The sequence below is a fragment of the Phyllobates terribilis genome, unplaced genomic scaffold (genome assembly GCF_046119375.1).
Source record: "Phyllobates terribilis strain yellow unplaced genomic scaffold, ASM4611937v1 Scaffold_3__8_contigs__length_932513732, whole genome shotgun sequence".
NCBI lineage: Eukaryota > Metazoa > Chordata > Amphibia > Anura > Dendrobatidae > Phyllobates > Phyllobates terribilis.
The window spans coordinates 443,776,635-443,803,299 of NW_027362763.1; the positions used below are offsets into that span (position 1 = coordinate 443,776,635).

At 43.7% G+C, this 26,665-nt stretch overlaps 1 protein-coding gene across 2 annotated transcripts in view; it reads right to left on the reverse strand.

Moving 5' to 3' along the window:
- The window catches only part of MMS22L (MMS22 like, DNA repair protein), a 140,202-nt gene that overhangs the window by 91,063 nt on the left and 22,474 nt on the right, over positions 1-26,665 (reverse strand). For both annotated transcript variants that reach the window (XM_073675736.1, XM_073675735.1), the window contains exons 4-7: positions 14,725-14,812; positions 12,573-12,750; positions 4,880-4,973; positions 2,975-3,105 (exon numbers count right to left, since the gene is read on the reverse strand). In XM_073675736.1, the coding sequence (XP_073531837.1) occupies positions 2,975-3,105; positions 4,880-4,973; positions 12,573-12,750; positions 14,725-14,812 (491 nt within the window). The remainder of the gene's footprint in view (positions 1-2,974; positions 3,106-4,879; positions 4,974-12,572; positions 12,751-14,724; positions 14,813-26,665) is intronic.

Genomic DNA, 26,665 nt, shown 5'->3' on the forward strand with positions numbered 1-26,665 from the left:
TTAGATATTGAGGACCTATCTTAAAAACAGGCCATTAATATTAAGATCCCGGACAACCCCTTTAAGAATATTTTCTTCTTTAACTGTAACAGACTCGAATAAAAACATACACTCTAATATACAGGGTGGTCAAAAAGTAGGTGGACAGAAAGTGTAATAGAATGTGCCCCTGCTGTATACTGTGTAATGGCTGTGTCTGATCTTACAGGAACATGGTCTGATCATACCACAGCTCCTGGGCAGGGGAGGAAGAAAAAGAGTATACAGACATTACAGTACGGGATCACAGCTGATTCTTTCTTTGAAGAAAAACATTGTTTAAAAACAGGCAGGGAAATGTTTTACCTCACAGAAAGAATCAGCTGTGATTCCCCCCTGCTGTAATATCTGCATACTCTTTTGCTCGCCCCCCACCCCACCCAGGAGATGTGGTATGATCAGACCATGTCCCTGTACGGTCAGACACAGCCAATACACAGTACACAGCAGGGACACATTTATAAGATTATCTCAGCACAGGAACATTTTATTACACTTTCTGTCCACCTACTTTTGGACCACCGTGCATGCATGCATATATATATATATATATATATATATATATATATATATATATATATATATATATATATATATATATATATATATATAAAGTTTGGACACACCTTCTCATTTAAAGATTTTTCTGTATTTTCATGACTATGAAAATTGTACATTCACACTGAAGGCATCAAAACTATGAATTAACACATGTGGAATTATATACTTAACAAAAAAGTGTGAAACAACTGAAAATATGTCTTATATTCTAGGTTCTTCAAAGTAGCCACCTTTTGCTTTGATGACTGCTTTGCACACTCTTGGCATTCTCTTGATGAGCTTCAAGAGGTAGTCACCGGAAATGGTTTTCACTTCACAGGTGTGCCCTGTCAGGTTTAATAAGTGGGATTTCTTGCCTTATAAATGGGGTAGGGACCATCAGTTGTGTTGTGCAGAAGTCTGGTGGATACACAGCTGATAGTCCTACTGAATAGACAGTTAGAATTTCTATTATGGCAAGAAAAAGCAGCTAAGTAAAGAAAAACGAGTGGCCATCATTACTTGAAGGTCAGTCAGTCCGAAAAATTGGGGAAACTTTGAAAGAGTCCCCAAGTGTAGTTGCAAAAACCATCAAGCGCTACAAAGAAACTGGCTCACATGAGGACCGCCCCAGGAAAGGAAGACCAAGAGTCACCTCTGCTTCTGAGGATAAGTTTATCCGAGTCACCAGGCTCAGAAATCGCAGGTTAACAGCAGCTCAGATTAGAGACCAGGTCAATGCCACACAGAGTTCTAGCAGCAGACACATCTCTACAACAACTGTTAAGAGGAGACTTTGTGCAGCAGGCCTTCATGGTAAAATAGCTGCTAGGAAACCACTGCTAAGGACAGGCAACAAGCAGAAGAGACTTGTTTGGGCTAAAGAACACAAGGAATGGACATTAGACCAGTGGAAATCTGTGCTTTGGTCTGATGAGTCCAAATTTGAGATCTTTGGTTCCAACCACCGTGTCTTTGTGCGACACAGAAAAGGTGAACGGATGGACTCTACATGCATGGTTCCCACCGTGAAGCATGGAGGAGGAGGTGTGATGGTGCTTTGCTGGTGACACTGTTGGGGATTTATTCAAAATTGAAGGCATACTGAACCAGCATGGCTACCACAGCATCTTGCAGCGGCATGCTATTCCATCCGGTTTGCGTTTAGTTGGACCATCATTTATTTTTCAACAGGACAATGACCCCAAACACACCACCAGGCTGTGTAAGGGCTATTTGACCAAGAAGGAGAGTAATGGGGTGCTACGCCAGATGACCTGGCCTCCACAGTCACCAGACCTGAACCCAATCGAGATGGTTTGGGGTGAGCTGGACCGCAGAGTGAAGGCAAAAGGGCCAACAAGTGCTAAGCATCTCTGGGAACTCCTTCAAGATTGTTGGAAGACCATTTCCGGTGACTACCTATTGAAGCTCATCAAGAGAATGCCAAGAGTGTGCAAAGCAGTTATCAAAGCCAAAGGTGGCTACTTTGAAGAACCTAGAATATGAGACATATTTTCAGTTGTTTCACACTTTTTTGTTAAGTATATAATTCCACATGTGTTAATTCATAGTTTTGATGCCTTCAGTGTGAATGTACAATTTTCATAGTCATGAAAATACAGAAAAATCTTTAAATGAGAAGGTGTATCCAAACTTTTGGTCTGTACTGTATGTATATGTATGTATATATATATATATATATATATATATATATATATATATATATATATATATACACATATATATATATATATATATATATATATATATATATATATATATATATATATATATACACATATATATATATATATATATATATATATATATATATATATATATATATATACACACATATATATATATACATATATACACACACAAAGTATTTTATGACCTCTTTGGAGGCATGCTGTGTTAAAAATCGAACATTCTATACAAATAAAAGAGAAAAAAAAATTAAAATACAGTTGCCATTGCCACCCATAATCCACAACTATACATATAATATATTGAAGTAACTGAAATAAAACAGGGAACCCATTCTTATGTTTTATTTTAGTACATATTAGCAAATGTAAAAAAAAACCCTCAAAGTTGCACAACGGATGTGCTCATTTACCTTGACAACCAACTTGCCCTATGGGGTGCTATGTCTTTGGCTTTTCACATATCTTCCCCTGTATTTGACGCTTTGGCTAACCAGTGTATATCAGACTGTTCATAATGTACACTCACCGATCAATATGTGATGTCTGACTGATGAACGCAAGCAAGAAAAAAAAAACACATACAACTCATGTATACCAAATGCAATGATAAGAACATTTCCACTACCAGCTAACCAAAGAGGTAGCAAAAGAACATTAAAAGACCACCAATAATGAAGTACCTTTGCATATTTAGTCGCTGACAGAGCAATAAGGCTGCACAGGAGGTTTTTACAGTGGTCCTCCAATAAGCTCACATTTGTTAAGTTTTCTCCAACCAGATTGATATATTGATGGGCATAAATAATTTGACCTGTATATTAAAAGGAGGAAAATAAAACATTAGTAAGTAACGTGCAAGAAAACTGACTGTTCAGCACTATGGTAATCACAGTCTGCATTGTCCTATTGCTCACAGGGCAGAGGAGGAAGGCTCCTGCTGTAGCCAGTTGTCTTACAGCCAGACACGACATTGAGAAGCCGGAGGAACCCCTTTCAAGGGGTTATGGACACGTCTTCTGTAGGCAATTTTCTATTTATGTATTTTTAGCTAAATTTATTGTTTCTCCTGGGTTTCATTAAAAATCTTTCACCTTCTATAACCTCTGTTCTGCGTTGCCCATTTCTGGCTGCAGGAACAAACAGAATCCAACAGTGAGCATGTTCTGACTTGAGAGCTTCCAAATATTCTTCATTTGAGCTGCTCTCAGCTGATTCATAACCACATGAAAAGTAGAGTTGAGCTTCGTGGTCATAAATTCACTGATCGGAGCTCAGAAAAAGGAACATAAGAGTCTTAAAGTCTCCGGTAAGAACAGGTTCACTGTTGGACTCTCAAACTCAAATTTTTAATGAAACCCAAATTGCAAAAGTTGATTTTAGCCTGAAAATTGCACCTGAAAGGTGTTGATATCCTTCTATACTGCATAATAATTTGCAACTTGCTTACCTTACTCTGGATGCTGAATGTCCACCCCTACTCTATTGAGCGTTCTCCTTCCTACCCATCGTGTTCTGCTGAATATGGATTTTTGCTATGTGGGGTGTCATCTACATGCAAGCTCCCATCAGAATGATGTCCGGCCCCTTCAGTCATCGCATACAGAAAGTTCTCATGTTTAGAGTATGTTCACATTTTTTTTTTTTTTAGGCAGTCAAAAATATCCATTTTTTACGCAGACGATGCTTCAGGAAACTCTTCTTCTAGCATTTTGTAAATTTTGTTTGTCGTTTCTTGAGCGCTTTTTTGATCATTTTCGACTGCCAACATTTTTTTTTTTAGCAGTTTTTCTAACATTTTGGGGGTGTTTTTGTATTGGTGATTTCTGGACTTTTTTTTTTTTTTTTTTAAATCATTTAACAATGAAGAAATCTTGTGGTTTTTTTTCCAAGAAAAACAACAAAATGCTCAAAAAGATACCTGGGCATCTTTTGAGCCTTCCCTTTGACTTGTATTATAAAGAATAAAGCGTTTTCAAGGTGGAAGATGCCAGAAGAATTGCCAGGTCACTTCTTTTAACCACTTGGTTAAAAAAAGCTCAAATGGCTGAACATATGAACAGCAAATTGAACCTATACATTTGTTTTGGAAAACATTCTTTTGATCGTTTTCTGAGCTCTTTTTCAGGTGGGTTTTGGAGCAGTCAAAAGCATGTTGCTGTTTAATATGGTCATTAGTAATGGTCAGACTCGCAGCTCCCTAGTCATTGTATTCAGATAGCTCAGGTATTGATTGTGACGTTTATGGAGGCAAAATAGTGTAAAATTAATAAGTGCAGAAAGTAGATACAAAGATCACTATTCCAATATATGCAAGCTTCAATGTTCCATACATACTATACTGTATGTGATCCCCTTCAATCAGTAGAACAAAGGGGAAGGTGAATTGCTGAGCTGAATGCTGCGCTCAGTCTACAGTTAGTAGTGGATGGGCTACATGTATATATGAACGCCACACCTTACTCAAAATAGGGGACAAATTCTAATGAAAGACAAAAAAAGGCCAAGCTATTCAGTTACTTTGTCATTATTAAAAACAAACACAAAAAAAAAAGGATTACAAGAACAGATACAGTCAGCAATCATACCTTGCATCTTTTCTCCCAAAATATGTAGGATTTCCAAAATAGACCAATGTATGTCCAGGTGAAGGTGAAGCAAATGCCAAGAAGCTGGTAGGACCTATAACAAAAAAAAAGGCAAAAAATATTTTTCACACTGCTGGTCATCTATGTCATTTAAAGGGAATCTGTCAGTAGGATCCATCGGTCTACTTAGACAAAGGAAGCTGAATAAAATGATACCCTGATGTGAGGAGCTGCCCACTTATTAAAGACTATGATACTTTTCCAGCAACGGACCACCATTTTTGTCAATATTATTGTGTTTTATTAGTGATTTACTTGTTATGTTTTATATAGTTCTGCTTACTTGTCAGTATGTAAGATTCACTTGTAAAATGTCCAGCATTCCACTAATCTCATTTTTATCTCAGGAGTCCATTGTTTCAACAGCCAATGGTCTCATTAGGTGAGTGTGGATTGTGGACACAGTGGAGCCGTCACAACAGGGGGTCTTACAGGCAGTCTCAGATGAAGGCTTCTAGAAAATTCTTCATTGTTTTTTGGCTTACAGTGAATGCTGAGCTGGGAGGGGGCTGATCCCAGGGAAGGAGAGACCTGTTTTAGTGGAGGAGTTGATGGAAGGACATTGGAGGGATAGGACCTATGGCTGCAGACGTGGAGCTGATGGATGGATGGCTGGCTTATGGAGTGTTGGAGATCAGTTATCAACTGGGCTGGATAAACGTACTACAGTTGTGGATATGTCGTTGGATATAAACTTTATTCTAGGACTGTTGCTGCTGGATACTTGTGCTTCCATCATTTTATCTGTCGTCTGGAGGATCGTGAACCATGGCTACAGACTATACTGGAAGAAGATACGAAATCTGTGGGCCAACCAAAAGTTGGGAGACAGTGAGTATGGCCTGATACAAAGCAAGTGGAACTACTGATCCCAGGTTGAGAACTTAAAGGGGTATTCCCATCTCCGAGATCCTATCCCAATATGTAGTAGGTGTAATAATAATAATATTAGCAAATATCTCCAATTAGAAATGTATAGTTTTCTTGATTCTGTCTCTTTCCTCATGTGCAGGCATAGCAGGACCTTAGGTATCCATGGTTACAACCACTAGCAACTAGCTGACTGTCACTTTATCAGTGGTCGTAACCATGGATACCTAAGGTCCTGCGATGCTTGCACATGAGGAAAGAGACATAGCGAATCAGAAAGAAATATACTACATTTCTAATTGGAGGCATTTGCTAATATTATTATACCTACTACATATTGGGATATGATCTTGGAGATGGAAATACCCCTTTAAGGACTGAGAGAACTGTATTTTGGCCATTTACTTGGAATTGCTGCATTACTATAGATGTGATTAATAAAATATTGCTGCATTGTTAACCTGCCTAGATGATTACTTACAACCCACAACCTCAGATCTTTACACCTGATATCTGTGATCTGATGTTTTATTCCAGAGAAATGCACATTTTTCTTATATGTAAATGAGCTGTAAATATCTATGGGCCGGACACTGATCTGTATGAGAATCTGCACCAGAGCTTATAAAAAAAAAATACTGCCAATCAAAATCATTGTTACTAGCCTCGCCCCATTGACTAAAACAAAACAAAAAAACAGTGTCCAATATTTAAAAATAATTGTTACAAAAAGGGGAACAAATATTAAATGTATTGCAGTGGTCCAAAATGTATGAAAACAAATTAAGTCCTAAGTACCATGAAAAAATGAATAAGCAAAAATTGTCTGACTATCCGAACGAGCAAATTTCTTTTTCACGGCTTTTTAAACCACATGTTCGAAAAACCCCGAAATGTGCCCTGTCTGAAATGGGGCTAAATGGCCCGTTCCTGAACTGGTTAAAGAGGTCCTTTCAGCAGGTCAAAAGTGCCCAGTTTTTTTCTCTTATTTAACTCCCGCTGTTCCCCTGAGTAGTCAGTTATTTTTTTTAAATCCTACATGCAGTTCCATAGATATGTGTCTTTTTATTTTGAGCTAATTTTTATGGTCTTTACCAAGGGAACGATGCTTACAGGGTAATATAGGTCAGCCTAGAGTCACGCCGTCAGAGTCCTCGGACCACCGCCCCCTTGGTAAAGGCCATAAAAATTAATCTAACCCATATCTCTGAAAGGGTATGGCGGAAGAGAAAAAGAAACAAAGACACAAAACACGGAGTACTCAGGGGAGCAGACAGAATAAAATAAGAGTACAAACTGGCCACATATTTATGCCAACACTGGGCAATGATTTTGGAGATCAAGGAGCTGGAGCTAAAGGGGACCCATTACTTGCTATAAATATGTAACTTTTCATCCTGCCGTAAATACCTGTTCTCCTGAATCTGGTGTGGTTTACTTTTTTTGTTCCTGTGCGTCTTCTTACTGAGATATGTTTTGGAGTTTTTTAAGCTTTTTTTGCGCTTGTTTGGTCCTCCATTGCAGAGGCTTTTGCCACTGATGATTTTTTTTTTATTTTTATTTTTTAATTGTGGGTATAAAATAGTGCGTGGTTTCCAAGCGGAGGACACATGAAGAATGGTCATGTCACTTCTTTTAACTGCTTGGTGTCTTTGGAAACCTGAAGCAGTTAAAAGAAGCTCCAAAGACAGAACATAAGCACAGCAAGTTGTTACCTGCTGTACACATTTATTAACCACTTTTCTAGGCGGAATTCGGACCCTCCCACCTGAAAAAGTTGTGAGCATATACCCTTGAAGGTTTTGTCCACTACTTGAACAAACCTTTCCTACATGGAATAGGGCCCCATGTAAAACAACAGCAGCATATAAACACATTCCAGACTGGAGCAGCGATAACGGAGCAGTCTCTCACATATTAAGTTACACGAGCCCTACCGCCACTGATGGGCTGCCACCTGCCTTGTCCAAAACCATAGGGATTTGTCAGAGTTTTATCTTGTGAGTGCTACAACGTATTAGATGATGGGCTGCAGTGCTCCCAAGACTTAATGTGACATGACTGCCTGCAGACACAAGCATGTTCGGCACTGGTTCAGGAGGTAAGTATATGGAGTTTTTATTTTACAGGGTGCAGTGTTGCATTTAATAAAAGCTTTTCTAAGTAGTGGAAAATGCTTTTAACCGCTTTAAATTACTAAATTAGAGGATTTTTTTTGATTCCTGTATGTATATATTTTAGGAAGTGTTACATTTTGTCTCCTCTAGGTCCTTAAGTCTGAGCACAAACATTAGATTCGTGCATCATTTGCGCCTGCTGGAAACGGACACCCAGTAGGTGTACACACCCGAAAATTATGCACGGCAGAGCTTATATTCGCTCTCCCAACAACAATATAGTCTATAGCCCCATCGGCGCATATGTCCAAATCCCGTTTGGGGGGGCGGGGGGGAGGGGGTTTAAAAGCAAGTCCCAATGCGCAATGTGAATGCAACATGGAATGGAAATTCTGGTGTTTTTTTTTTTATTTTTTTTTATCCCTTTTGGGGTTGGAGGGGGGTAAATGATATGGTTTTATTGTGCTGGTCATTACAAACCTGAAAATACCAGATATGTCTCTTTTTGGACATTTGTTTTTTATTACATAAATAACGTTTTAATTTGAAAAATAGGATTTAAAAAAAAAAAAAAAAAAGTCCCACAAGGGAATGTGAGCATGCAATCCTTTGATCGCATAGATTATACTGTGGGCACTGATCGTACACTATAGTGCATTATCCAACCTGTTCGTGTTATACTGATTGGCTGCCTTACAGGTTGTTCCTCTATTAGGTTTTGATCTATGGGAAACTGGAGGCCAGTGTTAGGTCATAGCAACCATTGGCTCCTTGCGATCACACTGCAGGGAGCCAGCAGAGTGACAGAGGTTACGCTTTTCCTTTATCAAAACACCTTATATGCTGTGGTAGCTATTGACTGCAGCATGTAAGGAGTTAATAGAGCTGCTACAAAGACTGACAGTGCTCACTCCTCACCGCTGTGTCAGCTGTGCATTACAGTCTGTGCTTTGTCTTGCGCTAGTAACTAGGGCTTTTCACATTAAAATGTATAGTGGCAAATCCTTTAGGATGCAAAAAGGCAGAGATGTGAATAAGACAATGAATGTTCTCTAGTAAAAAAAAATAAAGACAATTTAGCAATGGAATGTCATTATTAGGATAGGTCAAACCTTCCACATAGATGGGAACCCATGTGATTCTGGAAATAAAGTGACTCAATTGCTTTTGTACAATAGTGGAAAAGGGCACCTCGCCTCCACTGAAGTTAATTGGACTTAGCTGCACCACAACTTATAACTAGTGTTGAGCATTCTGATACTGAAATATCGGGTATCGGCCGATATTCGCGGTATCGGAATTCCGATACTTTTAGAATATCGAATACAGGAATCGGAAGTTCCCATAATGCCTGCGCTCTGCAGTGTCTCTGAAGGATGACAAGCTGGATGGCAGCGCTCAGCTGCTAACCAGCCTGTCATCAGAATGCCATCCCAGCGTGGGAGAATTCTCCTGATTGTTTAAAAGCCAGCGGGCGGTAAAAAGCCGCCGGCTTTTAAACAATCACACAGCCCCATACTGCTTCCCCGCAGCCTCCCACCCCGCTCCTCCACTCCCCCCATCCTGATCGTAAGTTAGGACCGGGCGGGGAGCGCAGCACCAAGGAGCGGGGAGCGAAGGACCCGGGCGGGGAAGCCGGCAGTGAAAAGACTTCACCGCCGGCTTTCCCGTTCTGTGCTGCGCTTTCCCGCCGGTTATTTCAAATGGCGCTGACATGAACCCCACCACTATTACCCCCTGCCACCGCACCAGGGCAGCGTGCAAGAGCGAGGCTAAGTGCCAGAATTGGCGCATCCTATGGCTGCGCCATTTCTGGGGCGGCTGACGGCTGGTGTTTCTAGCCTGGGAGGGGGCCAATATTCATGGCACCCTTCCTGGGCTATTAATATCAGCCCCCAGCTGTCTGCCTAGCCTTTGCTAGCTATTAAAATAGGGGGGACCCCACGTAATTTTTTTGGGGGGTCTCCCATTTTAATAGCTAGTAAAGGCTAGGTATTCAGCTGGGGGCTGATATTAGTAGCCTGGGAAGCTCCGTGGGTATTACCCCCTTCCCAGGCTTCAAACTTCTGCCCCAGCTGTCTGCTTAACCTCCGGTAGAGACTAAAATTATGGGGGATCCCACGCCAATTTTTTTTTTAATAAATCCTTTATTTTAACACTAAATGACACTTGAGGGGTTAATAAAGATGCAGTCCCTAAATTATTATTTATTTGTTAATTAATTTTTCCCAAAAATTTTGACGTGGGCTTTGCCATATTTTTGTATGCCAGCCAGGTACAGCATCCAGGAACGGGCTGCCCCCAACTCCCAGCTGCCTATTTGTACCTGGCCGGACACAACAATATAGGGAAGCCCTTTTTTTTTTATTATTTCATGAATTTCATGAAATAAGTTTAAATAAAAAAAATACGTGGGGCTTCGCCCTATTTTTGTGTCCAGCCAGGTACAACTAAGCAGCTGGGGGCTGGAATCCACAGCGCAGGGTGGCCCAAGCTTTGTGGGCCCCCCCCTGCTGCGAACTGCAGTCCGCAGCCACCCCAGAAAATGTTGCGTTCATAGAAGCGCCATCTTCTGGCGCTGTATCCAGCTCATCCAGGGCCCTGGTGTGGTGGCTCACTGGGTAATAAAGGGGTTAGGGCCAACTTTGTATTATTCGCTGGACCTAAGCCCGAAATTCATGGGGTCACGCCAATATTAGACATGACCGCCATGAATTTCTAGTAAAGTATTTAAAAAAAACACAACACCCAGAATAAAGTCCTTTAATTGAAATAAACACACAATTCTTTATTGTTCTAAATTAAACTCTACTTACCGTCACGCCCATTCCAGCTGAAGCCAACGATCTCCTGCAATAAAAGTAAAATAATAAAGCAACATCATCCTTACCTTTCCATGGCTCCCAGGACAGCTTCAGCTCTGCTACATTCACATGACAGGCTGGATCGCAGCAGAAAGCTGCCATCCAGCCTGTCATCCCGCAGACACTGAGAAGCGCAGGCATGCTTGCGCTCCTCAGTGTCAGGCTGTGACGGCATCCCGATGAGCCGAGTCTCTCACGCTCACCGAATGCGCAGGAGAATTCTCCCACGCTGTCAGTGACGTGCATGAGGTGAGCTGAGTTCATTGTCGGCTCATCTGGATGCAGTCACAGCCGGACACTGCAGAGCGCAAGCATGCCTGCGCTTCTCAGTGTCCGCGGGATGACAGGCTGGATGGCAGCTTTCGGCTGCGACTGAGCCTGTCATCTCGATGTAGCAGAGCTGGAGCTGTCCTGGGAACCATCGAAAGGTAAGGATGATGTTGCTTTATTATTTTTCTTTTATTGCAGGAGATCGTTGGCTTCAGCTGGAATGGGCGTGATGGTAAGTATGGTTTAATTTAGAACAATAAAGAATGGTGTGTTTATTTCAATTAAAGGACTTTATTCTGGGTGTTTGTGTTTTTTGTAACTTTGACTATGGGTTTAGTAATGGGGGTGTCTTATAGACGCCTCTCCATTACTAACCTGGGCTTGATGTCAGCTGGCATTATAAGCTGACATCAACCCCAGCCCTATTACCCAACTGCCACCGCTACAGGGCAGTGGGAAGAGCGAGGCTAAGTGCCAGAATTGGCGCATCCTATGGATGCGCCATTTCTGGGGCGGCTGACGGCTGGTGTTTCTAGCCTGGAAGGGGGCCAATATTCATGGCACCCTTCTGGGCTATTAATATCAGCCCCCAGCTGTCTGCCTAGCTATTAAAATAGGGGGGACCCCACGTCATTTTTTTGGGGGGGGTCCCCCATTTTAATAGCTAGTAAAGGCTAGGTATTCAGCTGGGGGCTGATATTAGTAGCCTGGGAAGCTCCGTGGGTATTACCCCCTTCCCAGGCTTCAAACATCTGCCCCAGCTGTCTGCTTAACCTCCGCTAGAGACTAAAATTACGGGGAACCCCACGCCAATTTTTTTTTTAATAAATCCTTTATTTTAACACTAAGTGACAAGTACAGTAACCAACACTGTCACTGTACTTATTATATGTGACTGACATGTTTCTATCTATCTAATCTATGTGTGATGCTCTATTATTTCTGTTATAAATTGTCGGGTACCGCTGCTGAATTGCCGGCCGGCTTTTTTAAAGAGACGGTGCATGAAAACACTAATATTTTTTTAAATAAATCCTTTACACTAAATGACAAGTACAGTAAGCAACACTATCACTGTACTTCATATATATGTGACTGACATGTTTCTATCTATCTAATCTATATGTGAAGCTCTATTCTTTCTGTTCTAAATTGTCAGGTACCGGTATATGCCGCTGCTGAATTGCCGGCTTTTCATGTTTCACTGTGAGCACTGTTCTCATCGATTTGGGCAACCACCTCCCCCAATACATTCTACATTATTGTTAGTTGTTTTCCTTCATGTAGAATTAACCTACAAGGAAAGAAAGGGTTTATTTTCATTCCGATATTTGTGTCCCATTGACTGGCATTGGTTTCCGGTATCGGAAGGTATCGCTCAACACTACTTATAACATGTGAAAGGGTGCGGCATAGGAAGAAAGCAGCCATATTTTACTACTCTTCTACAACCTCTCGATATTGCATAGTCTGGTCTTAAAAAAAGACTGGTCATCAACATATTAGACAAACCTTGCCATGATGTTGAATGGAAAATGTTCCAAGAATGTGGTTTGGGAGATCACTAAGGCCTCCAATATACAAGGTCAGTCCATGTAGCTGTTCTAGCAGTTTGGAGGGAAGCTGAGCATTCATTTCCTCAAAGGGATGAGCTAACGAACTTTCCGTCTGCCTTGAGGAATCCACAAACCTAAAAAATAAATATTATTTAATAAAAAAAACTGTTCACTACTATTGATATTTTATTTTGTAGAGTAGGTATATTTTCTAAAGTAGGTTTTATTAAAAGAGATTTGTCATAATGCCCTCAGAGAGTTTAAAGAGGTATTCTGAATCTGCTCACTTCCCAATGCAGAACAGGAGTCAGTGTGTGTTACAAAGTGTCAGGACATGCAAAGTGATTGGAAGCATGTTCACAATGTGCCTGGTGGACATTTTTCAGAAAAGAATGATGGTGTAAGGTGATTTTCCTTTTTAAAATTCTGAATTTGAGTGTGATAGACGGCCCGAAACCAGTGAAAAAGATTCAAGTGCATGTTAAGCAGAGAATTCGCCATACAACATATATTCCCAGAAATCTAAAAATTTAAAAAATAACTTGTTTCTCAGACGTTCTTGATTTTAATTTTGAATGAACATGATACAGGGAGAAATATTTAAAAGATAAAAATGTGAAAATAAAGGACAGATTTTTTCAGTGGTTTTCTTGTGTGAAAAAAAAAATAAAAACATTTGCAAAGCTTCCTATTCCCACTGCACTGTTAAATCAGGTGTAATCCATGTGCTGTCTATGATTTTCACAGAATATGGGCAATTTCGATTGGTGACTCGGATCAAATGTGAACATGTTTCCAGAAGTCTTTGATCCATACATAGTCCACAATATAATATGGACATGTGAACAGCACCATAGACTATAATGGGTATGTTTTCAATCCACGAAAAAATATATTTTTAATGATCTGAATGAATGAAATATTCTCATTGAATACTTTGTTCTGTACAAAGTTGAATGTGCTGACAACAAAATCACACAAAAATCATCAATGCAATGGAAATCAAATAATTTATTAACCAATGGAGGCCAGGATTTGCAGTCAACCCGAAAATTAAAGTGGAAAAACACACTACAGGCTCCAGCATATGGTCTCACAAGGGGTCTGAGGATCTCATCTCGGTACCTAATGGCAGACAGGCTACCTCTGGTGAGCACATGGAGCGCTGTGCGGCCCTCCAAAGAAATGCCACCCCACACCATTACTGACCCACTGCCAAACCGGTCATGCTGAAGGATGTTGCGGGCAGCAGATCGCTCTCCACGGCATCTCCAGACTCTGTCACGTATGTCACATGTGCTCAGTGTGAACCTGCTTTCATCTGTGAAGAGCACAGGGCACCAGTGGCGACTTTGCCAATACTGGTGTTCTGTGGCAAATGCCAAGCGTCCTGCACGGTGTTGGGCTGTGAGCACAACCCCCATCTGTGGACATTGGGCCCTCATACCACCCTCATGGAGTCGGTTTTTAACCGTATGTGCAGACACATGCACATTTGTGGCCTGCTGGAGGTCATTTTGCAGGGCTTTGGCAATACTCCTCCTGTTCCTCCTTGCACAAAGGCGGAGGTAGCGGTCCTGCTGCTGGGTTGTTGCCCTCCTACGGCCCCCTCCAAGTCTCCTGGTGTACTGGCCTGTCTCCTGGTAGCGCCTCCAGCCTCTGGACACTACGCTAACAGACACAGCAAACCTTCTTGCCACAGCTCGCATTGATGTGCCATCCTGGATGAGCTGCACTACCTGAGCAACTTCTGTGGGTTGTAGAGTCCATCTCATGCTACCACGAGTGTGAAAGCACAACCAACATTCAATAGTGACCAAAACATCAGCCATTGGTACTGAGATGTTGTCTGAGGTCCCCACCTGCAGAACCACTCCTTTATTGTGAGTGAGTATCTTGATAATTGCCAATAATTTTCATCTGTCTATTCCATTTGCACAACAGCATGTGAAATTGATTGTCAATCAGTGCTGCTTCTCAAGTGGACAGTTTGATTTCACAGAAGTTTGATTTACCTGGAGTTATATTCTGTTTAAGTGTTCCCTTTATTTTGAGCAGTACGTGTGCGTATATATATTAAAAAAAAGTCTGAAAAATGGAAACCTTACCTGTATAAAAATACTCTTACGTAATGTAGAAACTTTGTGCACTGGTTTCTGATTTCTTCAGCCTCATTGTGAATGTTATTTACTTGTCCTAAAAAATAAAATTCCAATATTGGTACATAAATAGTAAAGCCAATATTATAAAAAACTGTCATCCCATGCCCACTATGCGTCTGCGGCTCACTAGTGGAAACTGACATGCAGCGAGTCTTTCCAGATTGCAGAATGTCAATTTCTCCTTCAGGTCCGCATGCAGGCTTTCCCCATAGACCTAACCTCTATGAGGAAAGTTTGAATGTGGGAAAAAATAATAATAAAAAAAAAAGGTGGGGCTCATTTGCATATCCACCTGCGGCACCTCCGCAGCGTCGGGGCCGCGGGCTGGGAGTCATCGTCTGCACATACCCTAATAGTCAAAGAGAAACGATTTCTGAATGCTGCAGTGAAGATGGAAAGGGCGACACAAAAGGACATTTTGGCTTATTTCCATAAAACAATGCAATGTAACGGTATTTGTTCCATGGTGGTATTTTAATACTTTGTGTCAGTGGCAGCAATGTGAAATTGCACACTTATTGTCTGCTCTGCGGTTGATTATTGTGATCCTATTACCTGTTTGATCTGATTTTAGGAAAGGCAATACAGAGACTATTGTTATAGCTTTTACAAATTGATTCGTAAAAATTAAAAAGTGAAAAAAAAAACACTTTCATTTTTATGAATCAATTTGTGAAGCACCTGGGGGTTCAAAGTGCTCACTATGCATCTAGATAGGTGCCTTGGGGGGTCTAGCTTCCAAAATGGGGTCACTTGTGGGGGAGCTCCAATGTTTGGGCACGCAGGGGCTCTCCAAACGCAACATGGCGTCCGCTAACAATTTGAGCCGATTTTCCATTCAATTTGTTAGCGGACACCATGTTGCGTTTGGAGAGCCCGTGATGTACCTAAACAGTGGAGCTCCCCCACAAGTGACCCCATTTTGGAAACTATACCCCTCAAGGATTTAATTAAGGTGTATAGTGAACATTTTGAACCCAGAGGTACGACACAGAATTTGTTTACATTAGGTCATCATATTGAATAAGTTGTCATTAGTCTTGAGCGCAAGTGCTCACTACTTGAGTTTGCATCGGGTACTCAGGTATGCACCATGTACAGCGTGTGCTCGAGTGACATGCTCGAGTCCCTGCTCCGCATGTTTCACGGTTATTAGACACCCAAAAAAAAAAAACACACGGGGATCGCTCGTGAGTGGCAGGCAATCCCTGTAAAGTTTTTTTGGCCGCGAAGCCTATGGGGCAGAGACTCGAGCATGTCACTCAAATACCCACGATACTCAATGCATACCAGAGCACCCGATGCAAACTCAAGTAGCGAGCACTTGCGCTCAACACTAGTCGCCATATCGTCATCTTTTTTTCTTTTGAAAAAAATTCCAACCCCATCACAACCCTAACCCCAGCCCCAGCCCTAACCCTAGCACAACCCTAACCCTAGCACAACCCTAACCCTAGCACAACCCTAACCCCAAACCCAGCCCTAACCCTAGCCCAATCCTCACCCAAGAGTTTATTTTTGACGCCGTTCCTCGTGCGGTATAAGTGATTAGACGACTTTATTCTTCGGGTCGATGTGATTACAGCAGTACCAGAATCATATGGGGTTTTTATGACCGACAGCTGTCACACACTAAAAGACGCATTTTTTGTAAAATCTAGTTTTTGCATCGCCATATTTTGAGAGCTATAATTTTTCCAGATTTTGGCAGTCATGTGACGGCTTGTTTTTTGCGGGATGAGTTGACGTGGTTATTGGTGCCATTTTCAGGCACGTGACATTTTTTGATCGCTTTCTATTCCGATTTTTTGGAGGCAGAATAAACAAAAACCAACAATTCAGGAATTGTGTTTTTTTTTTTACTCTGTTCCACGTGTGGTAAAATTGATAAGGTAGCTTTATTCTTCGGGTCAGTACATTTACAGCGGTACCACATTTATATCGGTTTTCTATGTTTTGCACTTTTACATAAAAGCAATTTTATAGAAAAAAATATTTTTTAGCATAGCTTTATTCTGAGAGCTATAACTTTTTTATTTTTCGGCTGATGGAGCTGTATGTTGCCTTTTTTTTGCGGGACGAGATGACGTTTTCAGCGGTACCATTTTTATTTATATTTGTCTTTTTGATCGCGTGTTATTCCATTTTTTGTTTGGCGGTATGGTGATAAAGCATTGTTTTTTGCTTCGTTTTTTATTTATTTTTTTTACCGTGTTCACTGAAGGGGTTAACTAGTGGGACAGTTTTATAGGTCAGGTTGTTCCGGACGCGGCGATACCAAATGTGTGTACTTTTATTGTTTTTTTTTTTATAATAATATTTATTGATGGGTACATTATATTTTTATTTTTGGTGGATTATTTTTTTGCAATTTTTTTTTCACTTTCTGGGTGTTTTTATACTTTATTACTTTGTCCCACTATGGGACTTTCACTTTTTTTTCTCTGATCGCCTGCATGGCACAGGAATGCAGCACCATCCCTGTGTCATGCAGGTTGTCAGCGCTGGACGGGGAGAAGATTGTTTGGAGATGCAATGTCCAAACAATCTTCCTGCTGCCTGGTGACCCGGATGTTGTCATGACGACATCGGGTCGTCATGGCAACACCCGGGAAGCCTTTGCAGACAGCGCTGGAAGCCGGAAGAGGAGGTGAGTATCTGCGGTCACCTCCCCTTGCCCCCGCAGGAGCCTCTAGGTAGGCTGTCAGGTGGTCACGGCAAGTGACAGGCAGGAGCCTCTAGGTAGGCTGTCAGGTGGTCACGGCAAGTGACAGGCAGGAGCCTCTAGGTAGGCTGTCAGGTGGTCACGGCAAGTGACAGGCAGGAGCCTCTAGGTAGGCTGTCAGGTGGTCACGGCAAGTGACAGGCAGGAGCCTCTAGGTAGGCTGTCAGGTGGTCACGGCAAGTGACAGGCAGGAGCCTCTAGGTAGGCTGTCAGGTGGTCACGGCAAGTGACAGGCAGGAGCCTCTAGGTAGGCTGTCAGGTGGTCACGGCAAGTGACAGGCAGGAGCCTCTAGGTAGGCTGTCAGGTGGTCACGGCGAGTGACAGGCAGGAGCCTCTAGGTAGGCTGTCAGGTGGTCACGGCGAGTGACAGGCAGGAGCCTCTAGGTAGGCTGTCAGGTGGTCACGGCAAGTGACAGGCAGGAGCCTCTAGGTAGGCTGTCAGGTGGTCACGGCAAGTGACAGGCAGGAGCCTCTAGGTAAGCTGGCAAGGCAAGTGACGGGCAAGGACTTGCAGGTAAGCAGGCGGACAGAGCCCATAGACAGACTGGCGGACTGGACTGTAGACAGACTGTCGGGCTGGAGAGTAGACAAGTAGACGGACTGGACCTTGCACGGGCACCTTCATATTGGAGGAGGTGCTTTTTATAGGGAACTTTTTAGGACGGCGCGTGCGGCCCCTTTAAAAGGGAGGGAGCGCACGCGCCCTAAGCACAGAGCCGGGGAAGCTGCGTGCACCAGCAGCAGGGAGGCCAGAAGACGTCGGAGCAGGACCGCGGCGGTAAGGGGGACGGCGTCTCTGCCGGGCAGGAGGCAGAGACGCCGATGCTACACTCTGCAGCTGCAACCCCCACCAAGTTCCACAGCCGGAGTGTAAGTATATACTCGAATATAAGCCGAGGGGGGCCTTTTCAATCTAAAAAATGTGCTGAAAAAGTTGGCTTATACACGAGTATATACGGTAACTTTTTTTCACAAAAGTTTTACTTTAGATCCAATTTTTTTTATTTTTGCAAGGGTAGCAGGAAAAAAATGGACCCGCAAATTTGTTGTGCAATTTCTCATGAGCATGCCGATAACCCCATATGTGGGGGAAAACCACTATTTGGGCGCATTGCAGAGTTCGGAAGGGTAGGTGCTCCATTTGACTTTTTGAATGTAAAATTTGCTGGAATAATTAGCGGCCGCCATGTCACATTTGGAGAGCTCCTGATGAGCCTAAACAGTGGAATCCACTCACAAGTGACACCATTTTGGAAACTAGACCCCTCAGGGAACTAATCTAGATGGTGGTGAGCACTTTGAACCCCCAGGTGCTTCACAGAAGTTTACAACTTTGATCTGTGAAAATGGAAAAATATATACTTTTCCCACAAATTTTGTTTTAGCCCTAATTTTTTTCATTTTCAGAAGGATATCAAGAGAAAATGGACCCCAAAATTTGTTGTGCAATTTCTCCTGAGTACACTAGTCGAAAACTACTTTTTGAGGCACAGAGCAAAGCTTAGAAGGGAAGAAGTGCCATATTGGAGTTCAGATTTTGCTGTAATGGTTTGAGAGGGCCATGTCACATTGACGAAGGGAAACCGAAACGCGAGTCGGGGCTACAGCTCCACGTGTGCAGCTCTTCATCACTGCCCTTGTGCTCTGGCTGTTTGTTCTTTTGGTCCTCCTGTGATTCCCTGGTATGTATAGATGGGGTCTATATGGACTCTATACTGTTGATATATGACCACTGATGTCAGCAAGTCTGACATATTATATAATCTATTATCAAGGGCATATTAATATAGCACATTAATATATGACATTATCCATGATATAATAATCAATGTATTAGGCTGCTAATCAGAATATATCTGCAACTAGCTATAATATATTTTATAATGTATCACGTGGAGCTGTGTGTTTAGGGTTCATTACCGTTGCACTTCTACCCTACCCCCAATTATGCCTGTTATTATTCCTAATAAACTTTGATATTTTTCTATACTAATTGAAGGCTTATTGATCGTTGTTGTTCTTTTGCTGGTTCATGTCACATTGGCAGAGCCCCCGAGGTGCCAGAACTACAGAAACCCCCCATATGTGACCTCATTTTATAAACGACACCGCCCCCCGCAATTAATTAATCTAGGGGTGCAGTCATCATATTGACACCGTATGTGCCTCAGAGTTTTATACCACTGGGCGGTAAAGAAAGAATAAAATTAAATTTTTACCACTAAAATGTTGTTGTAGCCTCAAGTGTTTAATTTTTCTAAGGGCTAATAGGAGAAATTTTTACAACAAACTGAGGTCCATTTTTTCTCCTGAGTGTGCCAATACCCTACATGCAGTCAGGAAATACTTTTGAGGCACAGTGCAAAGCTCAGAAGGGAAGGAGAACCACATTATATTGCAGATTTTACTGTTATGGTTTGTGGGTGCCATGACCCAATGGGAGAGCCTCTGAGGTGCCAGAACAGCAGTACCCCCATAAGTGATCCCATTTTACAAACTAGAACTTTCAACGAATTCATCTAGGGGTGCAGTGATCATATTGACACACTACAGGTGTGTCATAGAATTTTATACCATTGGGCAGTTACCGTATTTTTCGAACTATAAGATGCACCGGACCACAAGACACCTAGATTTTAGAGGAGGAAAATAGAAAAAAAATTAAGCAAAAAAATGTGGTCATGATGCCCTGTTAAGGGGGAGGAGGTCTGCTGCTGACACTGTTATAGGGGTAATGCCCTCCAATTCTGTTAATATCCCCCATCCTGGTATATATGGGCCCCCTCCTTCCTGTTATATGTGGCCCTCATCCACTATCCTGGTATGCATTGCCCCCCTCACACCCATCCTGGTATCTATGGTACCTTCATTCCTCTTCCTGGTATGCATGGCCCCCTTCATCCTGGTATGTATGGCCCCCCTCATGCTTCATCCTGGCATGTATGGCCCTCCCCTCATGCCTCATCCTTGTATGCATGGCCCCCCCTCATCCTTGTATACATGGCCCCCCCTCATCTGCTGCCTCCTGTGCCCCGCTACTCAGCCGCTGTGGCTTCCCCGGCAGCCACAATATTTATGTACAACGGACTAAAAGACGCACCCCCCCCACTTTCCTCCAAAAGTTTGGAGGAAAAAAGTGCGTCTTATAGTTTGAGAAATACGGTAAGTAAAAAAATTCAATTTTTACCACAAAAAGATCCTAGTTACTTACCGGTAACGGGATTTTACAGAACCCATGACCGCACCACCTGAGAGAGGGTATCCGCCCACCAAGGACAGGAACTTACTGAATAAAAAGGTGGTACCTCTCTTCCGCATCAGTTTTTGTTTCAGAGAATGAGAGGGCCTCCGAAAAATAGGTTAGTACACAACTACCACCAAAACATTTCTTTATAAAAACACCCTTAGAAGTGCACACCACAAGTGATAGAGGGGAGGGTATTAATAGGGTGCTGTCATGGGCTCTGTAAAATCCCGTTACCGGTAAGTAACTAGGATCTTTTCCCCTTCTCCCATGACAGCACCACCTGAGAGATTTAGATAGATCAGACACCAGAGGGAGGGATCACCGCTTGCAACACCTTCCTCCCAAAGGACAGATTAGTAGAAGAGGAAAGGTCAAGACGGTAATGCTTGTAGAATGTAGAGGGGAATGACCAAGTTGCCGCCTTACATATGATGTCGATGGGCACATCCGCCTTCTCAGCCCAGGAAGCAACTAGAGCCTTGGTGGAGTGGGCCTTCAGGATATCTGAAATTGGCAGATTGCTAGAAGAGTACGCTAAACCAATGGTGTCCCTGACCCATCTAGCTATGGTCCCCCTTGTAACCTTAAGCCCTTTCCTAGCCCCCTGAAATGAGATGAATAAGGCGTCACTTTTCCTCCAGGCCTTCGTCACCTCCAAATACTGGACTAATACCCTCTTAACATCTAAAGTGTGAAGCCTTTGTTCCTCAGAATCTCTAGGATCATGATAGAAGGGAGAGAAGGGAGAGAAATTACTTGTGTCCTATGGAATTTGGAGGTTACTTTTGGAAGATATGCCGGGTCTGGTCTTAAGGTTACTCTATCCATACACACTTGAGTGAACGGACAGTTTACTGACAGCGCATGCAGATCACTAACCCTACGAGCTGACGTTAGAGCTACCAGCATGATTGGTTTCAAGGTGAGAGTTTTCTCAGAAACCTTCTCTAAGGGCTCAAAGGGAGGCTTGGTTAGCGCCTCTAGAACCAGATTAAGGTCCCAAGGAGGCATCCTTGGAGTAGGAATGGGTCTAGATCTACTGCAAGCTTTAATGAATCTGATGATCCACCTATTAGCTGCCAAGTCGCAATTATATAGTGCCCCCAGAGCTGATACTTGTACCTTAAGGGTACTGGTGGCTAACCCCATGCTTAAGCCTTTCTGAAGGAATTCCAGGATGGCCCCAATAGGAACCCTCCCTTTGGCGGACTGACCCGAGGTAGACCGAAACTTAGCCCAGGTTCTGCCATAGATCCTAGTAGTCAACGGCTTCCTACTCGCCAGCAGAGTAGCAACTAGACCTGGAGAAAACCAATCCTGTGTTAGTAGTGACCTTTCAAAATCCAGGCTGTCAAATGCAGGCCCGATCTTTGGGGATGGAAGATTGGGCCCTGCCTGAGGAGATCTGGGGTGTCCGGAAGGACCCATGGTTCCGCTTGGGACATTCTCTTCATCTAAGTGAACCATGGAGTCTTAGGCCAGAACGGGGCGATCGATATAACCCTCGCCTGTCCTTCTCGGATCTTCCTCAGGATGGTAGGAATCAGCATTAGAGGGGGAAAGGCATAGGCCAAGGTAAGTTCCAGGGAATTTGCAGCGCGTCCACCGCAAAAGGCTTCTCTTTTGGATTCAGGGAGCAAAAGATTTTGGTTTTCAGATTGCGTTTGTTTGCAAACAAATGTATCTGAGGTTGTCCCCATCGGCAGACAATCTGCTGGAATACCGCTGGATTAAATTCCCATTCTCCTAGTTTCAAGATGTGCCGACTAAGAAAATCAGCTCTTACGTTCTCTTCTCCTCTTATATGCAGTGCCGAGAGCATGAATAGATGACTCTCTGCAAAATGAAGGCTCTGATCTGTCACTGACATCAGAGGAAGGGATCTTGTTCCCCCCTGATGATTGATATAGGCAACTGTCGTTCGGTTGTCCGATAATATCCAGATGTGTTGACCCCGAAGAAGAGAACTGAACTCTACTACCGCATTTCTGACTGCCAACAGCTCCCTCATGTTGGAGGAGAGACCTGTCTCGCTGTCTGACCAGAGGCCCTTTATTGAATGATCTCTCAGGTGAGCTTTCCAGCCTTCTGCGCTTGCATCTGTCATAATCGCATCTGACACCTGGAAAGACCAAGGAACCCCCAGAGATAGATTTACCGGATTCATCCACCAATCCAGCGAGTTGATTACCAAACTTGAAAGGGATATTCTTCCATCCAGGTGACCTCTGAGCCGTTGGTCTGCTGTCAGGATCTCCTGCTGAAGACATCTGGAATGAAACTGGGCACACTGTACTGCTGGGATACAAGATGTCATCGTACCCAATAGAGACATTGCATTTTTCAGGGTCATGGATGGATTACTGATTACGCGTGAGATGAGCGAACTGATCTTCAATTTCTTGTCCCCTGGCAGAAGACAAGTCTGGTTTTCTGAGTCTAAAATGAGACCCAAAATGGACTGAACCTTTTTTGGTTCTAGTCTCGATTTTTCGAAATTTAAAATCCATCCCAGGAAATTTAGACTGGCCATGACTTCGGCCAGAGACAGTGCACAGAGTTGTTTTGATCTGCCCACCACTAAAAAAATCGTCCAGATAAGGGATGACGAGGATATCCTTCTCCCTTAGATGCACTGTGACTTCCAGGATAATCTTTGTGAAAACCCTTGGAGCCATGGAGATGCCAAAGGGAAGAGCTGCAAACTGAAAATGCTTTATGTGCTTGCCGAACCATACAGCTACCTTCAGAAACTGTTGGTGTGCAGGAAAGATTGAGACGTGTTAGTAAGCGTCCTTCAAATCTGCAACACTCTGGAAACAACATCTTTATGGCCGATTTTATTGACTCCATCTTGAATGGCCTGTAAATTAAATGGTCGTTCAGCTTCTTCAAGTTGACAATGGTTCTGAAGGAGCCATCCGGTTTCTTTATCAGGAAGAGAGTTGAGTAAAACCCTCTCCCTTGCTCGGGTACTGGTGTTTCTACTAGAACCCCCTTCACAACCAGAGCGAGTACTTTCTGCAGCAGGACCATCTGTTCTCTTAAGCCTCTGGGGGCTGAAATCCTGATGGTGTCTCTGGGAATGGTTTTGAACTCCAACTTCAGCCCACTCCCGATTATTCTTAAAATCCAGGCGCTGGATGAGACCTTTTCCCAGGCGGGAAGGAAGTGGGACAACCTTCCTCCTACCTGGGGAGGCCGGTCACTTAGGGGCTTTTTAATTCTCAGAGGATGGCCCCCGAACATGAAGCCTCTGTTATTCGGCTTCCTGCCTATCCAACTACTTTGGTCTCTGGAAAATTTGCACCGATTATATTTCCTCTTCCGAAAGGAGCTCTTATATAGGCGAACAGATACAGTAGGAAGCCCGTGTTTCTTGTCCGCGGCCTTATCCAGGGTGTCATCTAAGGCCTTTCCGAAAAGAAAGACTCCTTCACATGGGATTGAGCAGAGTTTTGATTTTGACTGCACATCCCCTGGCCAGTTCTTGAGCTATAATGCCCTACGGGCTGCATTGGAGAGGTTTGCTGACCTGGCAGCCAGCCTAACTGAAACTGCCAATGCATCCGCAAGGAATGCAGCCGCCCCCTGCATAAGAGGAAGACCCGACAGAATTTTATCTCTAGAAACATTCCTTTTGATCTGGTCCTCCAACTGCTGTAGCCAGATCATCGTAGACCTGGCGGTGCAGGTGGCCGCCACTGCCGGTTTCAGAGCCCCTGCTGAGGACTCCCAGGCCTGTTTTAGAAAAGACTCCGCCTTTTTATCGAGCGGATCTTTGAGGGCCCCTAAATCCTCAAAAGGCAGTGTGGATCTTTTCGAGGACTTCGGGATGGCCACATCAATTTTAGGGGTTTTGTCCCACTTAGCGGAATCCTCCTCGTCAAAAGGGTATCTCCGCTTAGAAGAAGGCGGCAGCTGGCCTTTCCTCTCTGTTTTTTTCCACTCCCTATCTATAAGAGTCTTGATCCTCTCGTTAACTGGGAATGTGCGTCTCTTCTTCTGATCTAAACCCCCGAACATGACATTCTGAACTGTTCTGGGAGCCTTGCCATCGGCAATACCCGTGGTTACTCTAATAGCCTTGACTAATCTTTCAGTATTGTCAACCGAAAAACATGGCCTACCCCCTCCATCATCATCCAAAGACTCTGATGAAGACGATGACGAGAGGTCAGAGGGGGAAAGATTCCCTCGCGATACAGGACTCTACTGATTCTTCGGAGTCCGAGGTAACCCATTTCTGCTTTCTCCTCTTACGTGAGGTCAAGTTCTTTAAGGAATCCCTGACCTCCGTCTGGATTAAGGTTTTTAAATCCATAGAAAAGCTAGGGGACTCCTCTGCTATAGTTTTCTGGATGCATCCAGAGCACAAGTTCTTAGCGTAGGAGTTGGGAAAGCTAACTTTACATAACGCACTCTCTTTATTCTTAGAACTACTCTTTTTAGGTTCCTACCAACCAGAAAGAAACGAAAAGTGAAAAAAAAGAGAAAAAAACAGAAAAGAGCACATTACTAAGGTGAACTTCCATGAAGATCACTCACCACACTGCCGTTCAGACTAGGGTACCGGAGGCGGTGGTTGCCACTCACATTAACGCTCCCATCTGGCGGAGGTGAACTCTCGAGATTTCTTCTGCCTGGTTCTGCCGGTACTTGTACGACCCCCACTGCTGTGGCTCTGATGATGGGAAGAAGCCCTTTGCTCCAGTTGTCTCACATTTTGCTTAAGCTGTTTAAGCGCCTGTGGCTGCTGCTGTTCCTCCTGCTGCAGAGGTGACAGCTGCTGCCCAGGTGACTGCGGCTCCTCACTCATGATGACGGGGATGCAGACACAGCCATCTTGACTGCTTCCCATCTTTTTAAAGCATATGGGGGCTCCACCTCCTTTCGGCCTCTCCCATTTCAACGAAAGGTGCTCTCTCCCTCTCTTTTTTTCTTCTCCCTTTTAATTTTATTTATATATATTTTATTTATATATATTTTATTTATCCGACGCCGCAGTATCCCTCCTGCGCAGACCCAGCGGCTACCGGCGCGCTTGCGAACGGGGATGCATCATGGTGATCGCACCCCACGCATGCGCAAACCCGGGCTTCCGGCGCAACGCGAACCTGAGAATACGCAGCCCGGACTTCCGGCGCGCTACGTCACAGGGCACGATGCGTCCTGCACGTGCGCAGACCCGGAAGGGCTGCCTGACGGTGCGCTCAGCCACGGATCTCTGTGCGTGCGCAGTCCCGGCCGCAGGACCCGGAGCACGCGGGAGAGGAACCCAGAAGGCGCCCCCCCCCCCGCACGCAGACCCAGGCACCAGCAAGATGGGTCTGAGAACAGAGGTCCCATCTGCTGCGTTGTCACGGCCTCCAGGCCGCATCGATCCCAGGATCCACGCTCCAGACCCCACGATCAGGTAGGCGAGGCACCACCTAGAGAGTCTCCCATCAAGGACAGGAACCAAAAACTGATGCAGAAGAGAGGTACCGCCTTTTTTATTCAGTAGGTTCCTGTCCTTGGTGGGCAGATACCCTCTCTCAGGTTGTGCTGTCATGGGAGAAAAGGGAAAAGTTTGTTTTAGCCCCAGATTTTACATTTTTCACACTGGGAAGTGGGTAAAAATGGATGGCACCAACATTTTTCCCACAATTTCTGTGTACGTGGCAATACAGTACTGCTTAGCCACACGCGAGACTCGTGAGGGACGGAGCGCTATTTGCTAGAATACTTAGCGGACTGCATATACAGAGCCCCTAAGTGCTAGAAGAGCAGAACCCCCCCTCAAATGACCCCATTTTGGAAATAAGACCCTTTTGGGAACTAATCTACAGGTGTAGTGACGATTTTAACTCCATGGGCTGCAGTGGATGTTGCTGAGTAAAATTGCAAACTACCGCTGTAGTGACCAGTACGC